This window comes from Azolla caroliniana, unplaced genomic scaffold (genome assembly GCF_043228905.1).
Source record: "Azolla caroliniana isolate FFs.n. ecotype wild unplaced genomic scaffold, voAzoCaro1.0.p SCAF_7, whole genome shotgun sequence".
NCBI lineage: Eukaryota > Viridiplantae > Streptophyta > Polypodiopsida > Salviniales > Salviniaceae > Azolla > Azolla caroliniana.
In genome coordinates this window covers 9,631,857-9,652,244 of record NW_028230442.1, presented here as the reverse complement: position 1 = coordinate 9,652,244, position 20,388 = coordinate 9,631,857, and the positions used below count along the sequence as shown (strand labels likewise).

Genomic DNA, 20,388 nt, shown 5'->3' with positions numbered 1-20,388 from the left:
AGCCGAACTGGCCGATGTTGAGCTTGTCTCTCAACATAATATACGAAACATTTTTTCCCTAAGATGTCTAGAAACATCACATCATCCTTCCATTGCCATAGTGGAACCCAATTTTCTGTAGTGAAAGCCGAGTATCCCATCCAAGTAAACTACAATGGACTCGCTAGAAATAATTGAATATTCTTAACAAATAAAATATGTCATGTATCGATTAAATGCGCAAGACACATGATACGCTTTAGGATTTTGAACACTATTTAGCCTTTAAATTCAACGATTAAATGTGCAAGACACATGATATGCTTTAGGTTTTTGAACAGTATTTTACTTTTAAATTCAATACTGATGGATAGTTAGAATTAGAGACCACAATTGTAACCCAATACATGTACATTATGTCATTAGACATATATTATGGTACCACTAGGTTTTATCACTTGTATTTCTCAATTATGAGACTTTTTTCATATGAAATGCCACCTGAACTCAACTTGATGCTTGCATTGCCAAGACTTGAACCCAGGTTGCTCGAGTGAAAGCCAAGTATCCTAACCAACTAGACTACAATGGAGTTGACAAATTTAAAGAATTTTCCTCTAAAATAAACGAAAATGTCAATTAACCATAAATTGAGGAAACGCAAGATGAGGCATGATATCCTAGTGTTACCTTCGTGGTTCTTGGTTTACTAAAGGAGACCATCAAGTATGTTTCCTTTTAAGTGAAATGTGATTTTATCCTCTTGAATGAATTATCGAGAAATGTCATTACTTTAATTAAACAATATACCTCGTACCTTTCATACGAGTGAAAATGAGTTCAATCGGCAATTATAGAAGGCAAACTTTTCATCAAATTCAAATCTCTATCGATGATTGGGAATAGACTCAATCATTCTATCCCACAATAGCATATAAGATTTAATAAGATATTGATGGTAAGACCTAATTTTGAATTGACTTTAGAAGATACGAAACATTTTTGGCCTAAGATGTATGTATAGAAACATGACATCATCCTTCCATTGCCGGAGTGGAACCCAATTTTCTCTAGTGAAAGTCGAGTATCCCATGCAACTAAACTACAATGGACTCGCTAGAAATAATTGAATATTCTTAACACATAAAATACATCACGTATCGATTAAATGCGCAAGAACCAAAGGACACATTGGACTTGTCCCTCGTCATCCTTAGCCATATCAACCTCTTCTTGCATGATCGCATCCTCTTCCTCCATCCGAGTGTGAGTAGAGCATGTGTACTTCCAATGCATTGCTCATTCGGACATGATTTTCTTTGACCAATAGCATCGACTGGAGATCAAAGGAGGGAGGATTCTTTGCATTTAATATACATGATCTTTGCGCTTTCTCTCTCCTTTTGTGACATTTATGTATATTCTTGAGAATAAATGTGTTCTAATTTTTTCAATTGTATATTGATATGCATCATATGTTTTTTCCAATATAGGGATCACGGAAAGACAACAGGATTAGACCTCGAGGAGCCACCATGAGCATTCAAAGTAGGGCCAAGGAAAGACAAGTTTTGAGTTTTGGGTTTAAGGAAAATCGAAACCTTATAAATGCTACTCCTAAATATGAAACCCCATAATAGAGCCCTACCCATAATAGAGCCCTATTATAGAATAATACATATCACTATGATCTTGGGCCTTAACGAATTATAACCAATCAGTGGCATTTTCTCGAATGTTCTTGATTAATTAACCAAGTGAACTCATATGGGTATGAGCAATATGGATGGGGAAGGGGTGATGGATTGGGAATGTCATGCAAGCATTTGTGAACTTTCTTACCTAAGATGAAACGGATGGAAATGATCCTGTATATTCACTTGTTCCAATTGACCTATGCAATTCGACCAATCACGTATTGCTATTTATCTAACATCAGGCATACAGACCGAATTGGGTAAGAAAATCTTAAATGCAAGATTTACAGTCTAAAAACTTACCATATGGTAGAATTAAACGTTAAGAGAATAATCCATATACAAAAAGTTACATATGCATCATGTTTCTCAACTTTGTATTCCTGTCTTCATCACCAGATGTCATCATTTACATGAATGGTAGTTTCTTTCACTCCGTACCCATTTCAAATGGAATTTTCCCCTGAATCCATGTTATACCATAGTTTACACTTCACCTCAATAGAAAGCACAAAATCCCTTTTGATGATATATGCAAAAACACAGGATTTAGCTATCGCTTTCTGCCATGTCCATAATTTGCAATGTGTATTCTCGTTCCAAGAGCAAGAATTCCTACATCAAGTAACAAAACTATTTGTATAAACATTTGTAAGGAGTTCAGACATGCCAAGGAAAAAAAGGGTTTGATCTATCACCTGCAACTGTTGCGGACTGAAGAATTGGTGTATATTGTTTTCAGATGATGCAACGTATTCAACCAGATCATCATCATCATTTACCAGACAATCTGACTCTAGTAGCGAAACCCTCATCTATAAAAACTCCATCAATTTAGTATATTTGTTATCCTTTTTATTAAGTGAACAATTTTTCGTCAAAAGTATACTTTTGCCATAAGTGACCCTAATTTTGTGTATTTTCTACCTGCATACACCGTAGTATAAGCTCTGGAAGGCAACAAAGACGGCATAGACCTTGTTTAATACAAGCAGCAGGTAGATACTTTTCGTCCTTATCAACAAACCAAGCATCCAATCGTGAAATACTCAAAGCTGCTCGAAAATGATCTAGTTCTCCTGATTCACCATCAAGAACAAAATAGCATTTCAACTCTTCCTCAAACACATTCACCGACTCAACAATCTATCAATTTCAAGAACACGAATCATAAATTCATTGAGCTAAAGAAGGTAAAGCACTTTTTATTTTTATTCAAATCACCTTTGACTGAAGTTGATAAAACTGCTGCAAGCAGACCACCATTGGAATCTAAAGAGCTCCGAATTTCATCCCCCTTCACAGAGAGACATCGTAAGTGCACATTGATAGCATTTGCACTTCCACACTCCGCTATTTCAACCTGAAACAAAATCAATTCAAATTCGCACTTCAGATTCTACAGACTCGTGAGTCGTGGTGAAAAAATGTTCATGTTTGATTATAGTATCATATAGTGTTTCAGAAATTATCTTTTCAGTCCCGATCTAGGCACACAAGTAGGGCATCAATTATGCCGACAGCTTATTTTGCTTATAACCTTCCTAAAGAAATAACAAGAGCTTTATTCATACAGAAGTCCAATTCATAGACCTACATAACATCATTTTGAAAGCCAAAAGCTTCAGCATCACACAATACTTACTTCATAGAAAAGAAAAAGAAAATTCTGTAATGGCAACCCAAAGTGAGTTCCTTTTTCATCATCAAACCTTAAAAATTGTCAGCGGGATCCGTGCTGTTGATTTTCCCTCAACTTCACATGCTATAGGTACTTTTAAGGTAAACCAAGTTAACTTATGCATACTAACTTGATTGTGTGTAATACACAAACTTGGGTTAACTCCTATACTGTTGCAGTTAAGTTCAGATGCCCACACTATGACACTAGGATGGAGCACTAGCAAAGAGATTTATGGTCCGAGATGTTCGAGGTAGCAGTTAGAGCTCCACACTACTAGAAAAGGTGCAAGTTCAAGCAACTCAAAATACTATCACAATGAAGTTGTGAATACCTATGCAACACATGTGCATGGCTAGTTCAAGGGAACTAGGAGAGCACATACAATGTTCAACTGCAAACTACATATTTGCATGGAAACATACAGTATATCCCTCTCAAAAAACACATATTGTCATCGTTACATCACTTTTCTCATGATAATCTGTCCATCAACTCATGCATATTGATTTCCGTCATGCTTTACCTTATAGATGTGATCCAATTAATGTATCCAACCCTTGTAGCACACTCCAGAAGGACAGTCAGCCTGGTGTTTTGTGATATTGTTTTCCGGCTCTCTTTTATGCATGCTTTACTACTGCTATGCATTAAATTTTGATATTTGATTATCTATATTGGAACCAAAGAAGAGAAAAGAATGGACCACGGGAGAATCCATACCTGTAGTTGTCGGAGAATCCCAATTTCCTTATCCACACAAGAATAAAGAGAGGTTTTTAAAGCTGTGCATATTGCTGCATCAGGCACCACACACTGTCCAGACGGTGAAATAAGTACCCCAACTGCATGCAGCTCAATCCACGCAGGGGATGGATAAAAATCAGGCAATGATTCTTGACCTGACATCCATGTGGAACCTCTCCCTACAAATTCAAATGAAGCATACAATAAGCCAAGACATTGATAAAGAATTATTGAACTGATGGGACATGACTAGAGAAATCATACTCTGCAAAAATGAAGTTGCTGCACCAATAGCTTCTGTGGCAGCAGCAGAGGCTATCTCTTTCTCTTCTATAGATAGAGCTGTGATTTGTGTGTTTGAGACTTCAATTTTCAACCAATTACGGTACAGTGCATCACAGGTAAAATATTCCCGCTAAGAAGCAAAAGACAGCATGGAAACATCTTAAAATGCATTGCTATTCTACTAAATTAAAACTAACTTGTAAATATGACTTCACAGAATAAAAATTACATAAAGATTTTGATCTTGAATGTATGACCCCCTTTTTGCAGAAAGAATTTTTCATATTGAAATAAATATCATCAATAAGAAGTATTACCCATTCCTGAATCTCATCAATATTCTCCTTCAGAATATGCTGAGGATATAAAGAGTATTCAACAGATTGTTTCAATGGCTCAACCAGATATCCCAATAGCATGTGTGCAGCAACAGGCATCCTGATATTTCTTTGAAGTGAAGTAAGTGCAAACTCACAAAGAAGAATGTTGCTGGAAAATACATAAACAGACATTGAACATCACGTCACTATTATACAGTTTCAATCAGCCACTATATAAATTAGTGCAATCAATATTTGGTATGAAACCTATGTTGAACAGCCCTTGCAAGCAGCTCCACACGTAGTAGCTCTGCACTTTCCAAGCTCGGAGGAGGACTAAAACAAAGCCATTGAGCAGCAATCGCCTTTTGCAATCTTTCATGCTCTAGACGTTCTTCAACCTCTTCACCTTTGAGTTGGACTTTTGCTGGTTCCCTGGATCTACTTAAAACCCTGTACAAGTATGTTTACGCAGTAAATAAATCACTAAGTAGGGCGCAATAAATGAGTCCCCATGAGATTGAAAAAGTCACCGATCAAGAATGCTTGAAACACATCCTTTCAATGGGTCCCCTTCAAATGGAAGATTCTCCAAAGCTGATCGAAAAATCTTATATTTGACAAGTTCGCTATATAAACAATAAAAGTTCTAAATGTTAAAATAAATATCAGAACGTTCAGTATCATGAGTGGAAGAAAAATAAATTAATGTAAAATGTATCACCTCTCATTTTGTCTCAGCTCCATCATGTGCAAATACAGCTCTTCACACAAGTATGGAGCTAGTTGAGATGCATAGATGCCCACAAGCTCTTCTCTTCTCTGTGTAAAAAGAAAAATGGCATACCTGCACACATCCAAAAGCTATTCTAAATTCTTAACAGAATACACACTGATCTGCCAGCTGCAAATACAGCCATAATTTCTTGGCATTGTGGAGCCTCTCTATGAGGGAAAATGCATTTGCCCTTATAAAGTTACTAGCATTTTTGGCTACTTGTCTTCCATCTCTTGATCTTTTAGTTTCATTAGTTCACTTGTTTGTTTAATTAATTAGTTTCAAACTTTCTATCCTTGGTTGTATTAATTTGTTTTTTCTCCATTCTCATTCTCATTCTCATTCTCATTAGATTATCTTTTTCAATTCCTTTTATGGCCTAGTGATTGGACACTAATTCCAACTATCGTTAACCCTAAATCCCAAATCTTAACCCTACAATCTAATCCCAAATCTTTTTACTCTCCTCAAACCCTATAACCCTAATACCCTTAAAACTTTAAAACACTACAATTTTTCTTAACCATCTCCTCTCCACTTGCATCTAGTTTAGGCTCATTGGAGTTTAATCTTAATGCATTCTCTCTTATCTCTAAAGTTTTTAAATAAACTTCATATCGAAGCAACCGAGTTACTTCGGGCAGCTTACAATCCTTTTCTTTTGGTCATGTGTAGCACGACTATTGAAGATTAATAATTTTAACCATGTGAATACTCCTAAGGTTGTAAGTCCTGCCCATTCGAAGACCACAAAATTTGAAGTCAACTTTAAAAGCCTCAGAATGGAAAGAAACAGCCCCAACACCCCTGCTCTAGACAAATCCATTCCATTACACCCAACACCAAAGGTGCTCCCCTCACTTCAGACCCAGCATGGCAAGCCCTACGATTGGACTACAAACTTTGCATAAAGGTGGAAATGTAAATAAAATAAACAATTATCAGATATGGCCAGCTCTCTAAATGAAAAACTATTTGGATATATAATAGAATCAAAGGGAAGTGCATGGGCTATAAAAAAATGGTAAGACAGCTTATGGACAGGCTAGCTTGAAAACACCATAGCATCATCGATCACCTTGTCAACCTTAATAGTATTAATGGAAGAAAGTCTCTTGAGAGGTAAGGGTCTATATTGTTGCTTCATGCACTGAAGAAAGTTGTTGATATGGTGCCTCGTGCATATTTTCAAAGGCACATTGAATAACTTGGTGATGAAATGTCGCTGTTAAGAAAGGATGCCCACCCTAACCAACTCGATTTGGTCGGTCCATTGATGATTTAGAGCAAATGGTTGCAGAGTTTGTAGACGAAAAAGGCATTGAAGAATTTGTCATAAAGGATGTTAGTCATCATGCTTTTGTTGTATGCAAATGATGTGGTGGATTTTGCAAATATTTTTAGGAGATGCATAAAAGCTTATGAGGGCATTGGAAGAGTTTTACATGCATTCTAAGTTGAGCGTCAATAGCTCTAGAACAAAGATTATGCATGTGCAAAGCCAAACTAAGGATAAACCATATATTATGTACAATAATGAGCCACTTGAAACTATGAAAAGGTTTATACCTTGACTTCAAATACTTTAGATAGAAGGAACGAGCTATCGGCTTCTTAAAGGTGAGAACGAGAGCATATTATGAATTTGAGAACACATATGTAAGTGGTGGGTCCTCAAGAAATACCCTTTCAACACTTTGGTGACATCCTTACTTTATAAGGTGAAAGTACGGGGTGGTCACATCCCTAAGTCCACCTAGAAAGTTTGAAAATGTCCAAAAGCATTTTCTTATAAAGTTTCTCCGAGGCAAAAAACAAACACCATATACAATCCTACTTCTTGAGATGGGATCCTTTCCATTGAGATCTTGTCCATGAAAAGAGTCAAGAACATCCCTCACATCGACTTCCTAGAATCACATGGGAAGCAAGCAAAAAGATCCAAAAGACACATAAAAGCAAAATTCTGTGTTCCAATTGGATACAAGATATGGAAAAATATTTAACATACTTGCTTCATGATGCATCAATAGATTCCTTTGTGAAAATGAGGCCTTTTTCAACACCAATGTATCATGATATGAGGAAAATGTGGAGGCTAATGATTCACACATTATACTACATATGTAACACCAAACTACAAACGCATATCCTTCGCCAAACAAGGAAACAGCACATGTCAATATATGTTAAGAGCCCATCTTGTTATCTATCATCCAAGCTATTGCTTCCAGGCGACGTAGCGCACACTCACTACGATGTAAGATGGGGGCATTGGGGCAAAAGTGATGAATTGCACACTTTTCCCTAAACAAGTTTGGGAGTCTAAGACACTTTGATACAATGTTCTATTTTTTATAACATTCGGCTATGCATTCCACATATCTTCAACCTAACCCAATCCTTGCATGAATGTCTCACAATCCTAGTGTGCACTCTCAATTGTCACATTCATTAGTAATGTTCTTGAACATCAAGAATCGTTAGTCACTTCCACATGTATTACATGAAAATGTTAAATCTTTGGTCTCATGGGTCATAAGTGACCTCTGCTCTACCTTTGATAACATTCAGCTATGCTTTCCACATATCTTCGACCAAACCTAATCTTTGCACGAATTTCTCTCACAATCATAGTGTGCACTTTCAATTGCGGCTTTCTCTCACAATCATAGTGTGCACTTTCAATTGCGGCTTTCTCTCACAATCATAGTGTGCACTCTCAATTGCGGCATTCATTAGCAAAGTTCTTGAACATCCAAAGTCACTAGTCGCTCACATGTATTACGTGAAAATATTATATCTTTGTCTCATGGGTCCTATTTGACTTCCAAAGAAAATAATAAGACCTCTCTCGCTCACACACATGTGCCAAAAACCAAATTCCCTCATTTCTTTTCTTTTCATGTTATTTACTTTTATATTTACTGTGTAATATTTATTTTATTTTGATTTGTTCTCAAAGACAAGACAACACTTAAGATGTAATCTCTTATTTGGTCTTATAGGCCATTTTGGCCTCTTAAAAGAAGTTAATATATCTTTCTTTCTCTCTCTCTCTCTCTCTCTCTAGTGTCAATGATTGCTCGCATGATAAGGAGCAAAGCATCGGTGCCCCACGATATAATCCGGACAAAGATGGGAGCAGCACCTATAATAACCGAGGCGTTGTTCCAATCAATGACATTTATCCAACGTCTTTGGGAGCTCCCTAAACGAAAGTACCCAAGGTTGGCACTCATGTCATCAAAACAACTGACTGAAAATGGAGACACTCATTGTTGGTATGTTGAAATGCAGCATTGGTTCGCGTCACATGGCATGAGTATAAATGCACTACCCCCATTCCAATATAGCTTGGACTGTCCCCATCTAAATATGACCAAAGTGGAAAAGAATAGAGTGATCCGAACTTATATTATTAACTTGGAAAACAAGATAACATGGATCAGCCCCAAAATACCACTTGGTACAAAGATGGCCCACTATAAGACACTTCTTACATACATCGGAGGATGGATTTGTCATCAAGCCACCTTATATGGACATACATCTAGCCTATGCGCTGCATAGTGTGATAGGGCAGCTGCGAACTTCATCACATCCGCTACAGATTGAGGTAGGCAAATATACACGACTACCTCTAGAAGAGAGAATTTGCCAATTGTGTCGTCAAGGAGTGGAATCTGAAGAACACTTATGTTTGTCATTGTAGTGTCTTGTATGAAATCAGAGGGAGATACCATTGCCTCTTTAAACAAGGCTTTGGCCCACTACGCAAGGTAATGGAATATGAGGACCAACGATGCCTAGGACTTTTCTTGTTAGAGCTCAAGAGACATCGGGAAAAGTTGTTGAAGAATACAGCCACACAAGCTCATCCACAAAGAACAATCACAACTTTCTTTAGCCCCATCACTCCTACTCCTATAAGTCCATCACGGGATACACAAATGGGCTCCAGACCAGGACATAACAAAGGGGTTACAATTGATCGGGCAATGGTAATTTGCCGTGCACGTAGGCCTCGGCCCCATGGACCACGACCTCGACACCCTTGTCATTGACAGATAAAAGCCATTATCTCCCGCCACTGTAAGTGCTTCCCTCACTTCGGAGACATTTCCATTCTGGATCGACCTATGCTAGAGATCTTTCGAAGACAAAAGCTACAATATACCTAACTTGAGGTTCTCACATGTGCCAAAAACCAGATTCCCTCATTTCTTTTCTTTTCATGTTATTTACTTTTATATTTACTGTGTAATATTTATTTTATTTTGATTTGTTCTCAAAGACGAGACAACACTTAAGATGTAATCTCTTATTTGGTCTTATAGGCCATTTTGGCCTCGTAAAAGATGTTAATATATCTTTCTTTCTTCCTTTCTTCCTTCTCTCTCAAAAAAAAGAAAAAAAAATCCAATTTTAAGTTCATCTCCAAAACACTCACGTGTTCAATATTAGGTCTCCTACAAGCCAAAGCTTCTCTCTAAACTGTTGTTTCACATCCTCATCAAGGATATGCCGCAACACAAGTATTAAATGAGCTCCAAAACGAATCATCTGTGGATGGCCATGTGACCTGTTCCAAAGGACAAGAAACAAGTTTCTTAGAAACTTTGCTAGTATTATATCAGAAAATTAGTAGATTATAAAGAAGTTTCGATCTACCTCCAATGATCATTTTGGTGTTCAGGAGGAACAATCCAAGATCTTAGAAGATCCAATAGATGTCCAACTTCCCCAAGAATAATACTGATCTAGATTTCAAAACCAAATGCCTTTGTCAAAACTAGCAAAGTAAAAGAAATCCACATATAATGTTTGCATAGTTTCTTTTAGTCTTTTGCATGCTGCTTTTTATTAGCTGTAGCTTGTCATAAACAAAGTAGCATAAAGTAAAACGAGACAAGAGACCTGAATTTGGCGTTGCTGGTCCTTGCAACTCCTGCTAATATTCTCATGCACAAGATCCCTGCATTATACCAATATTTAAACAGAGTGCCCCATTATATTGTCACAACAATAAGGGAAACACCTTCAAACCCATAAAGGATGACAATAAAATTAAAATTGAGACATTGAGTGCACCTATAACATTATGATTCTAATATAAAATTACATGCATTCTATAACATTAAGTTCAGGACAAAGTATTCTGAACTGAGCAATAAGAAAACTCCAAAATCAACCAGCACACCTACATCTCCATTACAGGTCACACATACATGAAAGAAAATTATGTTAAAACGCAATAAACATTATAAGCCAAAGGAAGAGTGTGTATTCGATATAATAAAATTCGGTCATTGTTGACATGAAAAAAAACATTCAGGATTAGTTTGCATATTACAGAAGTACAGTAATACTGGATCAAATAGAGAACTTATCAATTAAATATTAATACATAACCATCTGAAGGATATCCATATTAATGAGCATGGATCTCAGAAATATATAAATAAATCATCCGAAACATGACTAAAAATTTTAGTGACTACAAATATTTCAGAGAACTAGAGAACGATATACTCACTTGAAGACAGGTGCAGCAATAACCTACTTCAATTCTATTGTTTGATAATGTTATATTTTAATCATGATCAGCTTTTAGCTTACCCAGACACCAATTTCTGAAACAAAGATGGAAGATCCCGAGGTTGTTGATCTAGAACATGCTGAGGCCACATATCAGGTCCTCTCATGGAACCAATATTGAATTCGACAATAGACTCGCTCATTTCCGGCAACTCTCCATCACTTTTCAATTGGTCTGCTTTTGAAGGATGAACTCGAGCAAGCTCCATGTCCACTTGCACGTCTAGCCAAGATTTAACGAGAGCCCAACATGCTGACTGGAAACACAAAAATATTTCACTCTCATCAGATTGCACACCATTCATTGAATTGTTTGTGGAGTATCCACTTTTTGAAGTTATAGCCACTGAATTTTTATTAATCATAAAGAGATTCCTAGAAGAAGAACACTGCAAAATACGTCGTTTCTTGTAAAAACGTAAGTTCCATGGTTAGAAAACAAATCTTTCAACCATAACAGATAAAATGTGATGTTCAATCTCCAAGATTCCACCACAAAGCAACTAATCAGGGCCGAAGCAGCAAGCTATGACAAGAAGGGACATAATACCAAGGGGAGAGCTGATCAAGAACCAATAGAAGCAATAAAAGAAACAGTAAAACTGAAACATCAACCAGCATATCTATCCTCAGAAACAGCAAAACACAGCCTGAAGCATTTAAATGTGGCCTCACAGTTAAATGCTAGACTCTCTTAGGAAATTGAAAAGATACTGAGGATTTGTAGTTTCTGAAGACAGTTCGGTGTCAGGGATGAGGAAGCTCTTGATTTCAGAATGTAAGATCCAAATTTTTTCCCTGTAGGCTTCTGTATAGCATATACTTGTTGAGTTTTTCGTAACCTACTAAAACTTTGAGCGGCATTAACTTTTTTAAACTGGATTTTTCACAGGCCTAAAGGACAGAAAAAATGTGTCTGGAATTGGATGACTTAGGATTGTATGCCCGCATATGTGCACATTTGGTTAAACAATCAAATGTGAATGAAAAATAAACTATGGTCATGGAGACTCTTGACATAGGAGCCTACTAATACGAATCCAAATTTAAATCACACAGCTGGTTCAACAATCAAATGTGAATGAAAACTAAACTATGTACATGGACACTCTTGACAAAGGATCCTACCTAAAGGAATCCAAATTTAAACCTTGCAGCTGTAGACGATGAGTGTCAACAGCACAAAGGGTACAAAGGTTGACTCTTACTCTTAAAAATGCTATTTTGTATCAAATACCTACAACTAGCCTGAATTACTGCAAGATAAAGTGACTACTCTATTATTAAAATGAGCAAAACACCAAAATGCACAATCATATTATTGTTTTGATTTGTATGAGATGCCCCCAATAGCTCAATACACATTTTGTACTCGATAAGACGACATCTTTCAGATTCTGTGGGCTGTAATAATCTATCTTTCAAAATTTTTGAAAGAAAGAATTAACAGCCACAAGATATAATAAACAAATTCATGTTACGGGATCGACTGAAATTTTGTATTTATTTTGCTGAAGTTTTAGATTGTACTATGACCCTAATCAGACATTTATTCTTACTTTTTTCTCCACAAGATATGAGATTTTTCGAGCAACATATTATACATGCTCCAACTTTAATCTTACTTTCCTCACTTCAAAAGGTATGAGAATTTTTAGCAACATATTATACATGCTCCATTAATCAAATAAGAAGCCTTTTCCCTCCACTTTACCTCCCAATCCCTACAAACAGATAGCATTCTTCTTATATTCCCACATTGTGCAGCATATATAGCAGCTTCATATCTACTTCCATCAGCATTTTCAGATATTTTCTGCCCAAAAATGAAACTTTCATATATCAGATGTGAACACTATCATAAATATTAGATACAGAGGTAAGAAACTGTGAGTGTTAGTACATTCAAATATCATCACCATATTTGTAAATTTACAGGACGCAGTGTTAGCAAATCAAGTTCAAAAAATTGTGAAGCAACTGTCTCCTCAGTCCATGTCAACAGGTTGTACATACCATCAGCTGTTATGGCTGTTCAGAAATGCTTGCATGTTTATGAGAGCACATCATGAAATTACAGGTATCCTGGGGTATGATATTCCGTTTTTTGATAAGTCAATTAAAATTGGGTCAACAGGCTCTACATATTATCAGCTGTTATGGCTGTTAAAAAAGTTTGCACATTTAGGAGAGGACTTCAGGAAATTATGGTATTCTGATTCATGATATTCCATCTTTTGAAGTATATGCAAAAATTAGAAACATAAAGGAGTAGATATGACTATAATCGAAGTACCTGAGGGTGATCACGTCCATTCATTACCTCCTACCCTAAACCCCATTGCAAATATTTTAATCACTTGGTTGGTATTACAGGCCATTTTGGCCTCTTAAAAGATAACATGGATCAGCCCCAAAATCTCATTTGGTACGAAGATGGGCCCACTACAAGACACACTTCTTACACACATCGGAGGATGGATTCATCATCAGGCCACCTTATATGGACATAAATCTATCCAATGCGCTGTGCAATGTGATAGGGCAGCTGCAAACTTCATCACATCAGTTACAGATTGAGGTGGGCATACACGAATACCTGAAGGAATTTGGCAATTGTGACATCAAGGAGTGGAATCCAAAGAACACTATGGTTGTCACTATAGTGTCTTTTATGAAATCAGAGGGAGATAGCATTGCCTCTTTAAACAAGGCTTTGGCCCACTACTCAAGTAATGGAGTATGAGGACCAACGGTGCCTCGGACTTTTCTTGCTAGAACTCAAGAGACATAGGGTAATCACTGTTCCGGACTACATTAACACATGATACATAATACACATATATCTCAAATGCTACTTAGGATCAAGCATTTACATAATGCAAAAAAGAAAAAGAAAAAATACTTGACAAGAAGAGGTTACCTCAGATGCTGAATAGCATGCCCATTTCCATAGTCGGCGTTGATGACCCATTCCACTTTCTAGTTCAACTGCTTGTAATTCCATGTCTTTCCCTTGATTTCTTAAAGACATTGGTGATGGAGAAGAACCTAAATCACTGCACCCACCCAAAGTTGCAGCTCTCCATGACTGTCATTCAACAATCTCAGAGTTTTAAATTATATATGCAACTAATGAAAAGCTGAAGCCAGAATTTTACCTGGCCAGCTGATCGACAAAGTTGCCTGGCCTCCTGAAGCCTTCCTGCTTGTAGTAGCTTCCAGATATCCTCAAGCAATTCTTCCTCTAGTTTCTAGAAATGCATTCCATAAATTGACAAGATTCAGAAAGTGAGACTGGTATGAAGAGGAGCACTGAAGAATTTGTTAAAGGAAAAAAATTAACGAAAAAATACAAAGATGATGAATTTTGCAATAGGCAAGCTCAATGCATCAAGTACAGCTATTCAATATGACACAGGAAAGAAATGGCAGTTCGTATACTTAGTTACCATATTTTATCAACCATGACATCTATCTAATATGCTTCATCAAAGATTACATTGATATTTATCTTCAAAACTTCAATTGCACAATTTCATCCACCACAATTAATCACAACGATACTTTTATGATTCCCATTTTGATTGCATATTCAAATTTCACAATGGCACTCATCAACATAAAAGAAGAGATGGGAGATGGACTGAGGTGTTTCCTTGTGCATGTAAATCTCCACCTATATTTTAAGAGAAGTTTCATCACACATACAGAAGTTGACACTCAAATAGCAACCTGATCTTCTGCCTGAAGCCGAGCTTGTTCCCTTGTGGGTGCATCAGGATCGAGGTGCTGAACTAAAAGTGCTTTTCCAGCCATCTTTCTGATAGCACGCTGAGTCTGATGCCAAACACCAAGCTTCTGTAGATAAGATCCAGCATACCAACCTTTGTGCTGGTCACAAAATCCAACATAAAAATCTATTTATTTTTTTTACTACAGAAAGTGCAACGTATCAATATTAATGAAGCAAAAAACACCTTCTTGTCAAGCTCAAGGTTTTTGGATGCCAACCCTTCCAACCACTTGAGTACTCTAAAGCAAAGTTGTGCTGTCTCATCAGTTGCTATAAACTCACAAGCTTCATGTTGAGATGTGGACTAACCAAAATATCAAAATGAGAAAAAAATTATCTGTCGACATGCTTTCAGTAAAAACATTGTTTGAAGATATTGATTCTTGATAGAATGATCAAATACCAGAATATTTTCCTCCAAATCCATCTCAGAAGCCCCTGCACAAGAAAATTCCAATTACTATGATACTGCTGAAATGTTGAAAAGGAACAGTTGTTTCATTATGCATTACCAAATTTCCATTTGCACTAGAAAAGAAATAAATAGCAAGGTAAGGGCTGTAAAAGGCATCCCAAATAGTAAGGTGATTACCTTTCCCAAACAAATGCCAAATAAGTGACCATGTTGCAGCTTCATCATGTAGCATCTGAGCTTTTTGCCTCATCAAACGATCTTCTATGGCTCTATGCCGTTCAGTAGCCTCTTCTCTACAAGGTTTTCATACAAAATATGATGATATTAAGTTTTACAACATTTCAAAACAATATGTAAAACCACCAAAGAGCATGAATTGTCGTTTTATTTGAAACTTTTGCTCTATATTAATGAATAAGCTGTTCATCCAATCTCATAAAATGTGCATTCATTCACAATGGGAACTAATATACCTATAGACAGTTCACAATATAGACTACAATTAGATCAGAAATTAGAAATTGCAGACTTAAGGATCACAACTTGAATTCCCTTTGAGCCAGAATCATAATATGACATGAATAACACTAGATAAATGCATACACACCAAATGCATCATGCTGAAGTAACAGTGCAACAAAGAACGACAAGATACCCACACAGGTCCTCCTATTTAGAGATGTATAATTCATTAGTTAATATTACATTCTAATTTACTACTGAAATTAGATGTTTCACATTCAATGGTCATTCTACTTTAACTATTTGAGTATATACGGAGCAAGCTGTTACAAGCAAATGCTTAGAGTCATTACGTCAATGTCTGTTGTTGAGAAAAGAAGTCCGATTAAAACAAGAAGTCCATATTTAGACTGCATTCTAGAAAATGTTTGTGAAACTGATTGAAATTAACACATATTAAATGCACTTCAAATCTTCTGCCTAGTATTTTCAAAGCTATTAGGTTGAAATGAGACTTTTCTGCTGATTTAGAAGGCTACATCAGGAATTTTCATAAATAAGGAAAGCTCAGAGGCATATGAGAAACAAAGAAAAACTTGTGAGTATTTCTGCGTCTCTTCCCTGTTTTACGTAAGAAACAGCTACTTGACATTTTCTTTTATTTTCCCCATACAATTGGGAAACTATCACTGATTGTGCACTAACTAAATTGATTGCCTTTTTATCAGAAACAGACTACACTGGTTTTATAGACTTTTCTGCTGATTTAGAAGGATACATCAGGAATTTTCATAAATAAGGAAAGCTCAGAGGCATATGAGAAACAAAGAAAAACTTGTGAGTATTTCTGCGTCTCTTCCCTGTTTTACATAAGAAACAGCTACTTGACATTTTCTTTTATTTTCCCCATACAATTGGGAAACTATCACTGATTGTGCACTAACTAAATTGATTGCCTTTTTATCAGAAACAGACTACACTGGTTTTATAGACTTTTCTGCTGATTTAGAAGGATACATCAGGAATTTTCATAAATAAGGAAAGCTCAGAGGCATATGAGAAACAAAGAAAAACTTGTGAGCATTTCAGCGCCTCTTCCCTGTTTTACGTAAGAAACAGCTACTTGACATTTTCTTTTATTTTCCCCATACAATTGGGAAACTATCACTAATTGTGTACTAACTAAATTGATTACCTTTTTATCAGAAACAGACTACACTGGTTTTATATGTAGTTTACCAGCGGAATCACACTATTCAGTCATCCTATTTGTTAGTAGAACTCCTGGCATTACAACTCCATCTGTTGATATTTTCCTCTTTCACATCATTGCACAATCTTTAAAATTCTTCACCAAAGAATGAGACTGTAGAAATTGTCTATTATCTGACTGGATAATTGCAATAAAAAATATGTCAAGTGGCATACCTTACATGCTCAGCAAGATCTTTGCAGCAGGCCTCAAATTTAAGTATCAGATCTGGGAAGGGCATATAACCTAAAATGAAAGTATCATCTTAGGAAAAGGAACGCATTGAAATTTACTAACAGACTATAAAATCAGATCCAGAATATATGTGCTTTAAGGAGTGTATGCATTACCCTCTACTAGTGTGTTTCAAGAACAACAAAAAAGAAAAGAGAACACTACAGGTGGAGCTCTGCTCACTCTAATAACAAGCCAAAGAAAAAAGGAAATAGAAGAGATGAACGAAGAACTGCAAAACATTCTGAAATCGAAGAATATATGAGAATACTTTCATACAATCTTAATATGAAGGCTAGTTAGAATGATAACCCAGCAGCATAGATACAACTAGTAAGAGCCACAAACTCCAATTACACTAGTTGCATCTACTATGTTTACTGCTTGGCTTCAGAACAAGCATTAACCACTATATTTCTAAAAAGGGAGTTAAACAAAATGAAAATCCTGATCCATTCCCATCCAATACCTTGTAAAGCAGCTTGTAATACAGAACCAAAGCGAGAAAAGGATGATTCTCCACTGTCAGAGATTTCCTCGGGTTCCTACACACTAAAATTGATGAACAACCAACCATGGAAACTTTCAAGACACAACAATGTTTTTCAGACAAGTAACTATCAACCTTTTTGGATTTTAAACCTCTCATGTTCAAATACAAGGACATCTTCAAACCTGTTTTACAAGCTGGAGAGATGGCATTGTTCCTCCTGTCACAGGTACAGAGAATTCATCATCTTCATAGAGACTTTTTATAGGAATATGCCCGTCGCGTAAGTCAGAACCAGGTGATTTCACTCTTCTACTACTAGAAGGGCTATATCTCATGTATGTTACTCGCTCTTCTTCAGGATCATTTTCTTCTTTCACAGTGTCAGCAGACGTGAATGAGTCACCTACTCCACTTTCTTGAGGGAACATGAAACCTGCAGATGATCTCCTTTTCCTGGGAGACAACAGATTCAATTGAAATTCAAATGCATTGTAGGCTAAATTGATAAAGAAGTTATTGCAACAGTACAAATCAGTTTTAGAGCTCTTTCAACCCACCTTAAAAGTTCATAAATCTTATATCATACTCATAGTTTGCACGGGTGACGGTTATGAAGTTTATAGAAATCATGACATGATTCAGAAGACAGAAACTATATGTAGATGGGATCATGCCATTACAGGCTTTAGACCTATTTCTATAATACATTTGGTATAATTGACCAATCTCCATTGCATTCTTAATGTTCATGCCATTACATGCTTTAGACCTATTTCTATAATACACTTGGTATAATCGACCAGCCTCCATTGCATTCTTAATGAGCATGGAGGTTACTTCTTAACAACTTCAAGGTATTTTAATTTCCAAACCACTGTCCTGCCTTTGTTACTTCTAAACTTAGTGATGAATCCAGATCTACCTTACATACATATATCTTATTAACCAAATATGATCAAAGTTACAAACAATAAACTGTGCCTACACACACTCTAAAGATCATACTTTCATATGTAATGATTTGCTTCATGTTTCCAGCAAATTACCACTAACAGTCGGTTTACCAAATTTTCCTTAAGATTGAAGGATCAAAAAACAGGTTTAAATTTATTTTGGTTGCATGAATCTATTATTGATAGGATTTATATTCAATCTCACATTATTCCAGCAAAATGTACGAAAACTGCCCTAAATCTGAAAAACAGTTCACAACCCATTAGTCATGAATAGATTCAAAACAATTTATTGCAGTACATAAAAAATTGCAAATTTAAAAACACATCTACATTTTTCGGATCCATATTTTCAAAACCATTTCCTAAACCTTCACAAAAAAGAGTTTATATTTTTCACGAGAATTTTCTAGATTGACTTCCACACAAGAATGTGACTATAAGCATTTTCTAAAATAGAACCCAAAACCGTTTCTAAAACTTCACACAATTTGTTAAATTTTCCCGAGGTAATTTCTAAATCTTCATATATAACATTTCCTAAAGCTTCGAGGTAGACAAATGTAAAACGAATTGAAGATTGATTCAACTTTCCATGTGAGAGCACACGGAAACAGAAACAGAAAGATAAGAAAAGGAGATTAAGAAAATAAAGTCTAAGGTCAATGTGAACAAGAAGAATCACATATTAGAATGGCGTAGAAGAAGACAGTTAAAACAGACAGAGATTATTTTCTAACGACAAAGAAAGGCAAGCGAGAGAGAGAGAGAGAGAGAGAGAGAGAGAGAGGAAGGAATTTTCACTTTACCTGTATCTGCGATAAGACTCGCGTTCTCCTCCGTGAAGAAGAGGAGTCTGCTCCAGGAAACCTTCGATGAACCCTCCAGCCATGGAGATGGCGATGGAGATGGAGATTGTGCACTAGGTTTCTGCTCAGAGAGGGGAGGGTTCTTCTCCTGAAAAAAAGGGTTTTGGCTGGAGGAGCTCTTTTCTCAGTATGTATGTAGCATATGTATGTATGTATGTATGTATGTATGTATGTATGTAGTGGCAGAAATAGTAGTAGAGACTCTAGTAATAGTAGTAATAGGTTGGATGATCCTGCATACACTCTCTCTCTCTCTCTCTCTCTCTCTCTCTCTCTCTCTCTCTATATATATATATATAGATATATATATATGTATATATAATACATATATATGTATATATGAGAGCGTGTGCTTATCTGATCAAACTCGCTCAATTGTGTTAATCGTCAGAACCGGTTCAAGCAACATCGAAAGTAATCGACGTCATGAATACTCAGATGGGAATCGCTCTTCCTACATAGAAGCTCGACAGAACAAACTTTGCATCTTGGGAATATGTAAGATGCATCAATACCTTGTCGGTTAAGGTTACTGGAGGCTATATCGAAGGAGCTCACGAAACGCAACCCAACCCAACATACACCGACTACCCATCGTGGAGCAGGCCGCAAGCCGTGTGTTGTATTGCCTTGCATCATGCGTTCATCATCACATGCTCGGTTATATTCGAGAGTCGAAAACGTCGAAAGAAGCGTGGGCCAATCTCAAGAAGATTTTTGCGGCCAATACGGCTGCACAAAAGCTCCAACATCAGTATTGAATCGACATGTATACAGTTACATTTATGGCCTCTAATTCCAAATATCCATCAATATTAAGTTGTAA

General features: G+C 36.4%; 1 protein-coding gene across 1 annotated transcript; it reads right to left on the bottom strand.

Annotated features, from left to right (window-relative positions):
• Positions 1-1,991: 1,991 nt before the first annotated feature.
• LOC147861896 (nuclear pore complex protein) lies at positions 1,992-19,668 on the bottom strand. The gene is made up of 25 exons (XM_087322162.1): positions 19,503-19,668; positions 17,923-18,193; positions 17,717-17,792; positions 17,190-17,259; positions 15,477-15,592; positions 15,288-15,322; positions 15,069-15,188; positions 14,824-14,982; positions 14,250-14,342; positions 14,012-14,179; positions 12,803-12,904; positions 11,110-11,345; positions 10,408-10,465; positions 10,162-10,250; positions 9,941-10,072; positions 5,434-5,556; positions 5,243-5,338; positions 4,977-5,162; positions 4,707-4,878; positions 4,369-4,519; positions 4,081-4,283; positions 2,901-3,039; positions 2,604-2,755; positions 2,375-2,491; positions 1,992-2,291 (listed from the first exon to the last, which is right to left on the bottom strand). Exons 1-25 carry the CDS (start codon positions 19,583-19,585, stop codon positions 2,226-2,228), a joined length of 3,213 nt encoding a protein of 1,070 aa, XP_087178288.1. The 5' UTR covers positions 19,586-19,668; the 3' UTR covers positions 1,992-2,225.
• Positions 19,669-20,388: the final 720 nt, after the last annotated feature.

Coding starts and splice junctions, on each gene's coding strand:
- LOC147861896 (XM_087322162.1), bottom strand. CDS start 19,585: ATGGCTGGAGGGTTCATCGAAGGTTTCCTGGAGCAGACTCCTCTTCTT. Junction 17,260..17,716: donor ATTACAAGCTGCTTTACAAG/GTATTGGATGGG, acceptor CTTTCATTTTAG/GTTATATGCCCTTCCCAGAT. Junction 2,292..2,374: donor TCAGTCCGCAACAGTTGCAG/GTGATAGATCAA, acceptor TACTTGATGTAG/GAATTCTTGCTCTTGGAACG.